The sequence below is a fragment of the Onychostruthus taczanowskii genome, unplaced genomic scaffold, assembly GCF_017590055.1.
Source record: "Onychostruthus taczanowskii isolate IOZ18803 unplaced genomic scaffold, ASM1759005v1 scaffold9, whole genome shotgun sequence".
Lineage (NCBI taxonomy): Eukaryota > Metazoa > Chordata > Aves > Passeriformes > Passeridae > Onychostruthus > Onychostruthus taczanowskii.
Window position 1 is genome coordinate 11,032,259 of NW_024506993.1, and position 12,127 is coordinate 11,044,385.

Genomic DNA, 12,127 nt, shown 5'->3' on the forward strand with positions numbered 1-12,127 from the left:
CTTCTGCATTTCCTCTTTTGATAACTCCTGCGACCAAGAGTGGAAGTAAAAGCTTAAGTGAACAACCTGGATGCTGTGTGAACTGCTCCACAGCTTGTGGGGGTAGGTTTGGGTACAATCACATCTCATATTTTCAGGTTAGTAGGAACGGCCAGTGCTGGCTGTCAGCTCTAGCTGAGACATCTGTGGACTGACAGCAGGACACACTTGCTGTGAATTCTGCCTTGCCCACCAAGGACCTGCCTGCAGTGGTTCCTTCCCTGTGTTGCCTGTTTATGTTTGTATCCCATTGTGACTGTCCCATCTCAGTATTTCCCACCTCCCTTCCTTACACACACTTGGGTTAGACAGCCTTGATCTCCTGCCTGGGCTGCCACTTGGATTCCAGTCTGGGAGAAGCAGTAACCCCTCTGCAGGACACGGCTGAGCTCTGCAGTGAATGTGCTTTTTCCTGCCTGGAGCTGTGGGACCTTATGGCATCTCCAGCCTCCTGCCTGAGCTCAGGAGAATTTGTGAGCTGGCTGCTGCAGTTGTGTGCTGGCCAAGCAGAGGTGTCCCTGGCTGTCAGCGCTGACGCCGTGGGGTTTGTCACAGTGATGTGTGTGTGTGTGTCCTCCCAGCCTGGAGCCAGCAGTGCTTGAGCCCTGCTGGGGGCTGAGCACATGACTCAGCCTGAAACTGGCTCTGTGGGTTGCCTCCTCTGCCTGCCAGCTCCCTCCTGTGTATTTGTTTAACTGTTTTGGCTGGTTTTTTCCCTTCCTACTGGGTCTCTGTCTACCAGGGCTTTCTGCAGGCAGCCCATAGAGACACTTCCTGGTATTCCTTCCCTGCCTGAGCAAGCCTTTGCCCCTGAACATGGGCCTGGATCAGGTCTGGGTTGGGGATAGCCAAGCTGCTGTGTGCCTGGTGAGGTGCAGTGTGGTTCCTCAGGGACAGCTGTTCGCACCTTACCTCCTCATGCCAGAGGCCACAGAGACTGTCCCTGGGGACAGCAGCTGCAAGTGCTTGCACACTGTGCCCAGCTCTGTGGGAGCCCACATATCTTGCTGGGGAAGGTCCTGGCCCTGAGAGAGCAAAACCAGAAACAACAAAGGACGAAAAAAGCTTGTCAAGCAAACTGGTGTGTTTGTGTCAATGAATGTTGGGTGCAGGAGGAGGAAGAGGCTTTGTGTCATACTGGCAAAATAGAAAATAGTTGCTAAACCCTTGCAACCTTGTGAAGCCTCTGCTATGCCTGTAGTGACCTGCAGTTAAATAGTTGGCCAAACATGTCACTGCAAACCATGAGGGATACAGAGGAATGGGGCAGGACTCCTGATTTTCCCAACTCTTTGTTTGCCCTGCTGTTGGTCTGGGCTGTTAGGCACCATTCACTTTCGTCCTACAGCTTTCTCCTGCCTCCTGTGCTCTGGTCCCACCTCGCTTGGCACATGAAGTGAGCAGTGGCAACAAGAGAGATGCCATTGTTGGAGTCAGTTGTTTGTCATTTTGCTCACTGTGCCTCCCATATCTTCAGCACAAAGGCAGTGTGCCCTCCCACCATTGTGTTGCCAGCATCCAGCAGCGCAATGAATTCTTGCAGCTGCGCCCTCACTCCTGCTGGCATCAGCTGCTCACTGGAGTGTTAATGCCAGTCTGAAGGCATGTTCCTCCTCTCACGGCCACTGAGCTTTTCAGGTTCCCTGGAGCAAGCTTTGGCTGTTGACAGCATCAGGTGTCTGGTCTGGACAGGGGTGCAGACGGGTGAAAACAATGCTGCTCTGAGCAGGGACTGCCTTGCCAGGAGCCGTGCTCCTGCTGAATCTAGTGAGGGTTTTGCTGCAGGGCTCTGGAGCTCAGCAAGCCAAGCCCCACTCATGGAATGAGGAGTTGCTCCCCTGACAACCTTGAGTTTAGCCAAGCTTGTGCACTTGGCTTTTTGCTGCTGTGATTCAAACTGCACAGTGCCCCTGGCAGCCAGGGGCAAAGGCAAGAGTCTGGGGGAGGTGAGGTCTCTTCACAGCAGGCTATGCCTGGGCTCACATGGAGGATAATAAAGGTGCTGCCTGTAAAGGAGACAGGGCTTTATGGAGACAAGTGGTGTCCCTTCTTGTGGTCATCTTCCCCTTGGGACTGTGGTTGTTGGCAAAGGCTGGGTCAGTCTGGCTTCAAAGAGCATCTGGATTTGAAAAGGGCATGGTGGGCCAGATCCTGATGCAGTTTAATCTGAACTTGCTGTGTGCAAACTCCTGAGAGAGCAGCAGGGCTCTCTGCATCTCATAATAAACTGTTTGACTTGAGCTGAGCGTGGAACAAACACAACACACACAAACAGTGCACCTGCTGGGGCTGCATGAGCAAGTGCAGATAGCAGCTAATCAATCAGCATGTGTGAGCTGGGGAAAAGGGAGAGATGGAGCTTGAAGGAAAGGGCTTTTCATTCATAGTAGCAGAGTTTAGCTTATGCCTTTATTGTGATCATAAAGCAACACACCACATCTGCAAGTCATGGGCTCATCCAGTGTGCCAGTGGTTGTTTCTCTGAGTTTGCCTGTCAAATGACAGATGCCCCCTTGAACAGGTGAAATTCTACATTCAGTAAGGTGTGGTTTTCCCCAGATTAATGCCAAAGCCTCTTGGAAAAATTAGCATATTTAGCATTTCTGGACTAGCAGTGTTTCACTTTCTCCTATGCCAGACCTTGGCTGGAAGCTTCTCTGTCCATCTCCTCTGTGCTGACTAAAGCCCTGTCTGGAAACTGGGTGACAAGAGCTTCCCCAGTGTAATGGTGCTCAGGATTCAGCAGTTGTGTTGGTTAGTGGCATCTTCCCATCCCAGTGCAGTCCAGCCAGGAGGGCTTTTTCAGGTGCTGACAGCCCTGCCCTTGTTGTCAACTCAGCTGAATTCCAGCACGTGAAGAGAGTATGAGATATGTTTACAGCAGATGTGGATCCACAGGTACAGGTGAGTCACTGCAAACAGCTACATCTCCTATTGTGCTGCAGCAAGGATGCACTCTGAACTTCCCAGTATTTTTCCATCTCCTAAAATACTTTTCTACTTAACAAAGCAGAGCCAAAATTGGATCAGGCTTCTGCTGTATTTTGCATCTATTATGCAGTTCTTGCTGCCATCACTGATTTAATGTCTCCATTATCATGGAGCACTGGTCTGCCAAGGATTCCAGCCATGCAGCATGCCCCTCGGCCTCTACTAAACATTTGTGAGCAGCCTTCAGGGGCTGCTGAGCTCAGCAGTTTTACAGCAAAAGCACCTTGGAAGTGCTTGTGCTCCCTTCTGCCCATTTTGCAAGTCACTTCTCTCTAAAGGAGAAGTAAAGCTGTTGGGGGAACCCAGAGGAAGTGCCAAGTTTATTCTCTGGGTGATCTAGTGCTCAGGGAGATCTGACAGTAACTGTCCTGTCTAAAAGATGCTGCAGAGCTTCAGTCCCACCAAATCCCATGGAAACATATATGTAGGAGTACCTGTAGAGCCTATGAGTCAGTGAGTGGCTCTCCTCAGAGGCAAGAGTTACCAGCCCTCTTCAGGTACAGGCTGATCCCTCCACTCTGAAAATACATACCCACATTCCAGCTTAGTCAGCTATTAAAACAGCAAGAGTTTTTCTGAAGATGCCATTAGCCTTTTCAGTTTGGTAAGAAAGGTTGTAAACCACCTCTGCGTTCTACAGTGAAGATACTTTGCCCATTAAAAGACAGGAGTTCTCCCTCACCTTCTTACGTCACTGTTCAAGGAGACAGGTTTATGTCTGGGCTCTGGGGGTACTAATAGGCCTTAATTGCTCTGACCAAGTTCTCCTGGGCCTCTATCCACACCTATGGCCTGGTGCTCTATTTAAGCTCAGCCTGGGGCTTATGTGAGCTTTGAGGGGGGGAAATGTTGGTGTATGTCTCCCTGTGCCTGCTCAGAGTACCTATTGCTTTGGGCTGTGATCCATAGACTGCCTTCCTGATCTTGGTCATCTTCCACTTATGGAACTGCCAAGTCATTCCTGGATGGTGGCTGCCATCACAGACTCTGACCTAGGTCTTGACTCTTGACTGCTTTGGTGTTGGTCTGGCTTCATCACTGTGAGCTTCTCTGAGCATCCTGACTTCTGGTTGAATCTGGGTCTCATCTCTGAGCTGCTCATCTGTCTTGGGTACAGGGGGGGTCTGTCCTGCTGGCTGCTGTGCTCAGCTCCCTGCTGTGTGCTCCTCAAACAAAGAGGGTTTGACAGTAACTTCTTCAGGCTCTGGTCCTATCTCTAAAACAGGCAGAGCTAAGACTAAACCTCCTTTGCCTTGTCATCAACCCCTTGGCTTTACTGGGCTTTATCTTGCTTGTCCTTCTGCCCTAGCTAAAAGCTTTAGAAGATCTGAGGCTTGCTGCCCTCATGACATCTTCATTTCTGCAGATTTTTCATCCCTTCCAGAAAGTAATTTGTTTACTGTCTGAGTTGATAAGCTCAATGCAGAGATAAAGGGGTTCTCTAAGCTGTACAGAGGTCCAGATTAAATTATGTGAAAGGACTACATCTGTTTGGGGCCATTCTCCTTTCTGGCTGGGGGCTCAGAAGTCACCCCTTGTGTAAGTGAAGGGCTGTGACCATCCCTCTGCACACCAGCAGTGACAGAGCAGTGTGTCCTGGTTGCCATTCCCCCCAAATGAGGAGCCCTGTCCCCTGGGCTGTGAGGAAACCTGGGTGAGATTTCAGCTGGAGAGCTTCTGCCTCCTTGCCCCAGGTGACTCTGTTAAAGGTTATTCTGGCCCCTGAATCAAATTCAAAATAGCTCTGTTTTGCTCTGCCCTCTAAGAATCCGCTGAGGTTTGCTGTCAGAGTGGCTGTTAATGCAGCAATCAGCTCCACTTCTGTGAGGAGAGAAACACGAACCTTTAGGGGTGGGAGGCAGCAGGGGCATGTGGAAACAGGGAACTAAAGCACGACTTGTGCTCGTTCTGCCCTGCATTTCCCACCAGGGATGGGAAAGAAGCAGGGCTGGTAGCAGCACTTTGTCTCAGGTGGGCAGTGTGCTGTCCCTTAAGGAGAACAAACTGATGTAGAGATGAAGAAAGGCTCAAACTGACAGAGAAAACCTTGCTGGGGCTCTAAACAGAGCAGAATCTCTTCTCTTCTAATTACAGCCTATTCTGGAAGGCATTAGTTACTCCCGGTCTCTCCTCTTGAAGAGTTTATTATAGATCTTCCCCAGCAGGATTTTGGATGAGAGCAGGACCTGTGTGTTTTGCCCAGAGAATGGCTGCATGCCTGGGCTACGCAGGAATAGAAGTAGGTACCCGCCCCTGCTTGGTACAGTCAAAAGGTTTCATGGTGTCCCAGAATTAAAAAGGCTAAGTCAGCAAATGAGCTTACACAAAGCTTTTCGGAGGCTCTGAAGTAAATTCACATATTCTGGAAAAAGGGAGAGGTTAAATCTTTCCTTGTGCCTAAGGAAGGAGGGGCTGGACAGGGCAAGGAATTTTCCTCTTCTGGAGGGATGAGATGCCAAGAGGCTTTATAACTTGATAGAAGATTGTGTTAAATAGCATGGTGTGCCACAAACCTGCTGTGTCACCCAGCCTCTGCCCCAGAGAGCAGGCAATCAAGGTAATGGGAATGGCCCTTTTTTTCCTTCTGATCTAAGAATGGGCACAGATCACCTTTTGTTGCCCTGACAAGTGTCAGTGGGCAAAGACAGAAGGGTTAAACCCTTTACCTGGTGACATCTTGCATTTTGTGACACTGCCAGAACTTAACATCTGACTGTTTATTTGTTTTGCTTATTGTTTACTTTCTTGCTCTGCTGAGCACAGGCAATAGATCACTTTCACCTTTGCAGATGAACTCAGTTTTGCTGTATTTAGGGGAATAAAACATCTCACCAGCATATTTCAAGTTAATGAGTTGCTGCTTTTTTTCATGTGGAGTTTCAAAATAAGTTAAATTTCTCTTGAGATTAGACTTTGTGGTTAGTTTCTTTTTTAATTGACAAGTTTTAGTCACCAAATTCTTTCCCTTAGCTATCACCTCTTTCCTCTACCTCAGTAGTATTTGTTTGCAGGCATCTTGGAACAAAATGTGACCCTTACACTGAAATGGGAAAGCTGGCTGAATTTCCTGAAGGCAAAAGCCGTTACAGTAACTCACAGGGGGAGACAGCAGAAGGATTTTCAGTTTTGCCAGCCTAAAATACACACTTGCTTTCTGATTCTGCCTAACAGACGTAACTGTGAAACTGAACAATTTTGGGGAAGAACAGAAAAGCACAGATAATGGTAATACCAAGACAAATTTCTGAACAGCTTTGAAGCAGCTATAAAAAAAGCATTTAGTGCAATTGTAAAGCCTCTTTTACCAGTGCTCTGAACATCGTATGAGAATATACACCAGGTAGGGAGGCTGGAGGGAGATCAAATGAGAAATGACAAGCCTTTGACTATAAAGCTGTCAATGCCTCAGAAGAGAGAGCCAAGCCAGCTGCACCTATTCCAGGGAGTGTGAAATGGAGATGCAGGGGCTGTGCTGGGTTGAAGCTGGTGCTGCTTTTCAAAGAGAGCTGGTGCTGCCCATCTCTGCCGGCTGTTTTCTGCTCCACTGGCAGCGCTGACCTGGCTGATCGATGTTGCCACTAATTTTATTTAATTTTCTTGCCTAAGATGTATCTTCTCCTTTCATACTCCCCCTTTGTTGCTCAGTCTGAGATTGATGCATAATGTCAAAATAAATCCAGGGAGCGCCATGAGCTTCTGAGATTTGGGAGCTGGATGTGGCAGGGTCAGGAGATCTGAAAGGCTTTTAGTTACCCACTTGTAGTAAGCCACCTGCATGCAAAGACAGCCAAATTACCAGCAACAAAGTGAAAAATGACAAGAGCATTCATTAAATGCCATGCCTGGGCTAGAATCTCAGTGCACTAAAGTGTTTTTATCTCATCTAATGGGTAAGCAGACAGCTCGGTAGTTCCTGCTGCATTTCCTGCTTGGTGGGGGCTGGGGGCTGCATTGATTCTGGATAAAAAGGACTTTCAGAGCCGTGGATGGATGTGGTCTAAAAGAAGCCAAAAGCAAGTACTTTGGTAAAAGCCTCTCAGCTTTGCCTTGCCAGGCTGGGGAAGGGGTGCAGCCAGTCTATTACCTGCCCTTGTTCTGCTGAGGGAAGGTGCAGCACTGGAGCAAATGATGGAGAGAAAGAGCTGGCAAAAAGAGGCTGGCACCTGCACAAATGGGTGACATGTGCCATGGCCAGCCTGCTAGGAGCTGCTAAGGTCAGTATCAATAATAACAAGTACCCTCAGGTGGCTGTTTGATTCATCACAGAGTTCAGCAGGTTATGGCATGTTGACACCTTTCTCTAGTTGTTGAAAAATAGCAAGCTCATGACAGAAAAAAAAAAAATACCATCAATTTTTCTTTCAGGAGATTGACTCTTCAAACAACAACAACAAAAAATCAATTTATTTACAGGGAAATAAAGACTCTGGGGTGTTTTTAACAACACTTAAAGAATAAGAATGCTTGAATTTAAAATCCTGGTCACCTTCAGACCTATGTCCTGCTGTCTCAGAGACATGCTGTGTGGGAGAGGCAGAGTACCAGGCACACGGTACAAGCCCTGCAAGCACAAAGACGTTTGGTGAGGCCATGACAGTACAGCTGTTTCCTCAGTTGGAACTTGCGATGTTGGATTTTAGCATCCCCTTCCCCCCTAGAATGTGTAATGAAAAAGTTGTTTTGAAACCAAAGAGAAAGGTTCCTAGCTACTGCTGAGGAAAACTTGAAAACATGAGCTGAGTGCCTAGTGAGAAGGGACCAGGATGCTTTTGGATCCTTTGGTTTGGAGTCATGTTATATTTGTGGCCTTGAACCAAGAGTTGCACAGCTTTTCTGAGGGGCCACACGCTGCAGGAGGGGAGTGGGATGGCTGTAGTTCACCTAGCTGGCAAGAGGGGTTGAAGTGCAAGGAGCTGGCACGTGTTCCCTCACAACTGCTGTGGTATTACAGGACCTCTTGAGCCTTGTTTCTTGGGCACCTGTCTTACAAAGCCCTTGCTTGAGTCATTTACTGTAAGGTTGTTCCCTGAGGCTACTAAAGATGTGTTTAATTTGAAATTTAGTGTAATTGGAGCAGTTGGTCTTGTTGCTGTAATAATGATTTTCGGCAGGATATTCAGCATGTTCCTTTGCTGTGCTATCCACCACAACTGCTCCAAGAGCTACAAACCCAAGAACTGCTGCAATACAGATTTATTTATGTTTGGTTTTTTTTGTTTTTTTTGTTTTTTTTTTTTTAAATAGAGCACACAGCAGTTTGCACAGAAGGGCGTGAAAAAGGGGACATCATCTGAATTAGTATCAATGTGACAGTCTGGGATATGGTGGTGACACACCATGGAATGGTTTTCCCAGCAGGTGTCAAAGCAGCTGTCCCTGCTAGGGCAGAGGCTCCAACACAGACCCAGCTTCAGAAAACAGATGCAACACCCCAAGCCTCAGGTTGCAGTGAGTGATAAAATAACTGACAAGAAGAGATGCTCTGCTGGATCTCATACTAAGCAGCAATGAGAGGCTCGTTGGGGCTGTGAAGGTCAAAGGCAGCCTTGGCTGCAGTGAGCATGAGGTGGTGGAGTTCAGGATCCCAAGACACAACTGGGAAGAGATGCATATCTGTATATCTTTATCTGGCTGATAAACCAGAGAGTCAAGCTTCCATCCAGAGGGACCTTGACAGGCTGGAGAAGTGGGCTGACAGGAACCTCCTGCAGTCCAGCAAGGCTTTCAAAGGGCTGCACCTGGGGAGGAACAATCTCATGCACCAGAATATGCTGGGGCCACCCAGCTGGGAACCAGCTTGGCAGGAAAGGACCTGGAAGTCGTGGCAACACCAAATAAAATGTGAGCCAGAGATGTGCCTTTACCATAAAGGTACTGATGGTATCCAGGGCCACATTTCCTTCCAATGGTGCCCAGTGACAGGCTCAGAGGCAATGAAACACTGGAGGTTCTTTCTGAACATCAGGAAAGACATTTTACTTTGAGGGTGAGCAGTGGCACAAGCTGTCCAGAGAAGGTGTGGGGTCTCCAACCTCGGGGATACTCAAAAGCCATCAGTTCATGGTCCTGGGAAACTGGCTGTAGGTGACCCACACGACCAGATGGCCTCCAGAGGTGGGGAAATGAATTTGCCTAGCGGGAGAAGTTTTTCCAGGTGATGAAGTGAGGGGTGAGGGAGAAGCGGTGGCTCCGTTAGCCGTGGACAGCTAAAGAAAGGCCAGCAGGCGGACGCGGAGGGTCTCTGCTTTGGGGGCCGTCGCTGCCCCGGTGCGGCGGCTGACGGGGAGCTGCCCTCGCGGGGGCTCTGCCCCTGCCGCCGGCGGGGCCCGGCGCATCCCCGCTGCCCGCGGCGGGGGCTGATCACCCGCGCCCGGCGCAAGCAGCCGCGCCGCCGGCACTGCGGCCCCGCTCCCCGTGAAGAGGCGGTGCGGCAGGGCAGCGGCCGCCGCCATGCAGCCCTTGCACCGGGCCCCGGCGTTGCTGCTGCTTCTGGCCGCCGGTGAGTGAGGCTGGCGCGGCGGGAGTCGCTGCCATCCCTACGGGCTGGGCGGCGGGTGGGTGTCGATCCCCTCCGCGGGCACCGGGACCCCCGGCGGGAGGCGGGTGTGCTCACCCCCCATCCCGGGAACGGCGGTGCGCCGCGGCTCCAATGCCCCGGGGCGCCGGGACCTCTGCACGGGCCGGTCTCCATCACCCCTCCGTTCCCCGCAGGCACCACTGACCCCGGGCACCGGGACTTGCGGCGGCTCCCAGTCTCCCACCCCGGAGCTCTCCCTGTGTGCCTGGCACTGCCTCCCACCCGGGCATCAGAGCCCTCTGGGGCAGCCGCTGTCTGCCCCGGGACCCCCGGGGGCTGACAGGCCCCCCCTGCGTTCCCGGCATGGTGGGCTGGATGCACGTGGGCTGTTCTCCCGGCTCTGCTGCCCCGGAGATGGGGCGCCCGGCACGGGACCCGCGGGTCGCCGGCAGAGGGGCGGGTGGTCGCGGTTCGGCCCGGCCGGGGCGGTCTCGGCTGCGGCAGCGCTGCCCCGCACCGCCCGTTTGGGTATCGGTGGCTTCGTCTGGCGTCGTGGTGGTTTTGTGAACTGCCGTGAAACTGATACAAAGAACGGGCCACCACAAATCGCTCCACGATTCCCCAAGAGCCTTCTTTTGAAATTTGGAGGAGAGGTAGGGTGCTAGGGAAAGGCAGTTAAGTGCAGGAAGAATGATACTCGGAATAGTTATGAAGGTTCTGCTTCTATTTTAAAATAGTCTGGGGAAATTTCCCGACAAAGGGATCCCCCAAAGATCCATGAGGCTGGGATTGTCCTCTTCCTCCCTAATCCATCCCTTTGTACAGAAATCTGGTTAGTGTGGAACAGGAGTTCTGAACGGGGACATTTGAAGTGTGGGGGAGTCTTTGTCTTGAGTCATTCTGACAGGGAGGGAAGGGCTGACTTACCAACCAGTCACTGTCTTCCAGCACGACCAAGCTGTGATACAGTGACATCCAGTCCCCTGGCACATCTCTCTTATTACCCCAATCTCCTGAAAATATTCATGGGGGAATGTGTCATCTGTAGAGCCACTTTGTCCATGGGCTGTTAGTCTCTGTCATCTGAGGCTCCTGAAAGAGAAGAGATAAAGCCTTTTAGGTTTGCAAACAATAGTGAGCTTAAAGAGCAAAATGGATCTGAAAACCTGTTGGGGTTTTGTGCCAATACTCTGTGGCACAGAAGCAATAAGTCTTTCCAGAGCTGAAGTGGGAGCCAATTCTGTGGTTTCCTCCAGGCAGGTTGTCCACAGTAAGGGAATACCTTGTGCACAGCTGGCAGAGGTTCTTCAGCCACGTCTCAGCAGGAAACCCCTGTGCCCAAATTCAGCCAAACCTCTGCCTCCTCCAGAGAAGAGTGTAAGAGGTGAGGGGGGAGCTGCCACAATCCCACCCTGCCAATCTGCCATCAAGGGTTGACCCCATCCCCATAGCTGGAAAGCTATGTTTGCTCTGCACAGGAAGGAGAGGGACCTCATGGTGGATGGTTTTAAAATGTGGCAGCTGAAAGGACCACCACTGGTGCTGCTGTGCTGGGGGGAGGATATGCTTCCTATTCTGCTGAGGCTGCTGGAAACTTCCTAGTAGTGTTGTCCAGCTGGTGGTGATACGGAGGATTTGGGTCCTTGGCTTTCCCTGTGATCATCTCTGCTGTCCTAGCAGGGAGAGGCGTAGGGGTGGGAGGTGAGGAGCAACTTCCAGGGACAGGTCAGTTCCTAATCTAGTGACATTTGTAATTCTGGTGGGCTGTGGCAGTACTGTGGGGCTGGACTTGGTTGGCCAGGTCTCCCCAGACCAGTGGGCTCCTACCCAGATGGGAGGTCAGAAGTGGAGATGCAGACTGCTGGGAATTTGTACCTCAAACTCTGTTCTGCTTTGCTTGGTGGTTCAGAATCAGTTCCAGTCTGAAATAATTCAGTGCACTCTGGCCTCACTTCTCCAGTCCCACAGGACAGGAACAGTTAATAACCTGAGAGAGAGCTGGTTGAATGTGTGCAGTTGCCCACACATTTCCCTGAGCTGGGAGCCTCCACAGACCTGCAGGATGTGCTGAAATGGGACATGTGCCTCATCAGGGTCCCATCAGACTGCTGAGCAGCACAAGTCTGCTGGCAGAGTTTGGAAACATCACTCCAGGCTTTAGGGTATCTGAGCCCCTTTGGTTTTGCAAGTAGAAAAATGATGCATGGGGAGAAGGAGGGAATTGGTCTCCTTCCTCTTTTTGTCTCCCCAGGTGGTTGTCTGCATGTGGGCTGTTTAAGGGCTTTTTTTTTTCTTTCTGCCTGCTTAGAAGATGTCTTGTTAGCATTGTGTGAACAAGCCAGAGATGAGGGAGTAGAGATCAGGATGAATGAAAATTCCCTGTAGTCAGTTTTTCCTTGGCCGCCTCACTGCCATAAGGAAATGTTCATTTAATTACAGGCATCAGGGGTAGAAATAACCACATTAAGCCCTCAAGGGGAAGCTGCCGGCGACGAGCTGCAGATCAGAGTGCACAGAAGTTTTCCCACTCGCTCTGCCTGGGAAGAAGCCGTGGCATTTTGTGGGCACCTGGGCGAGCAG

At 50.7% G+C, this 12,127-nt stretch overlaps 1 protein-coding gene across 1 annotated transcript in view; it reads left to right on the plus strand.

The window, feature by feature from the left end:
* The first annotated feature begins 9,480 nt into the window (after positions 1–9,480).
* Positions 9,481–12,127, plus strand: part of PODXL2 (podocalyxin like 2) — a 32,410-nt gene continuing 29,763 nt past the window's right edge. Inside the window, exon 1 of the mRNA XM_041425906.1 lies at positions 9,481–9,529. Within this exon, the coding sequence (XP_041281840.1) occupies positions 9,481–9,529 (49 nt within the window). The remainder of the gene's footprint in view (positions 9,530–12,127) is intronic.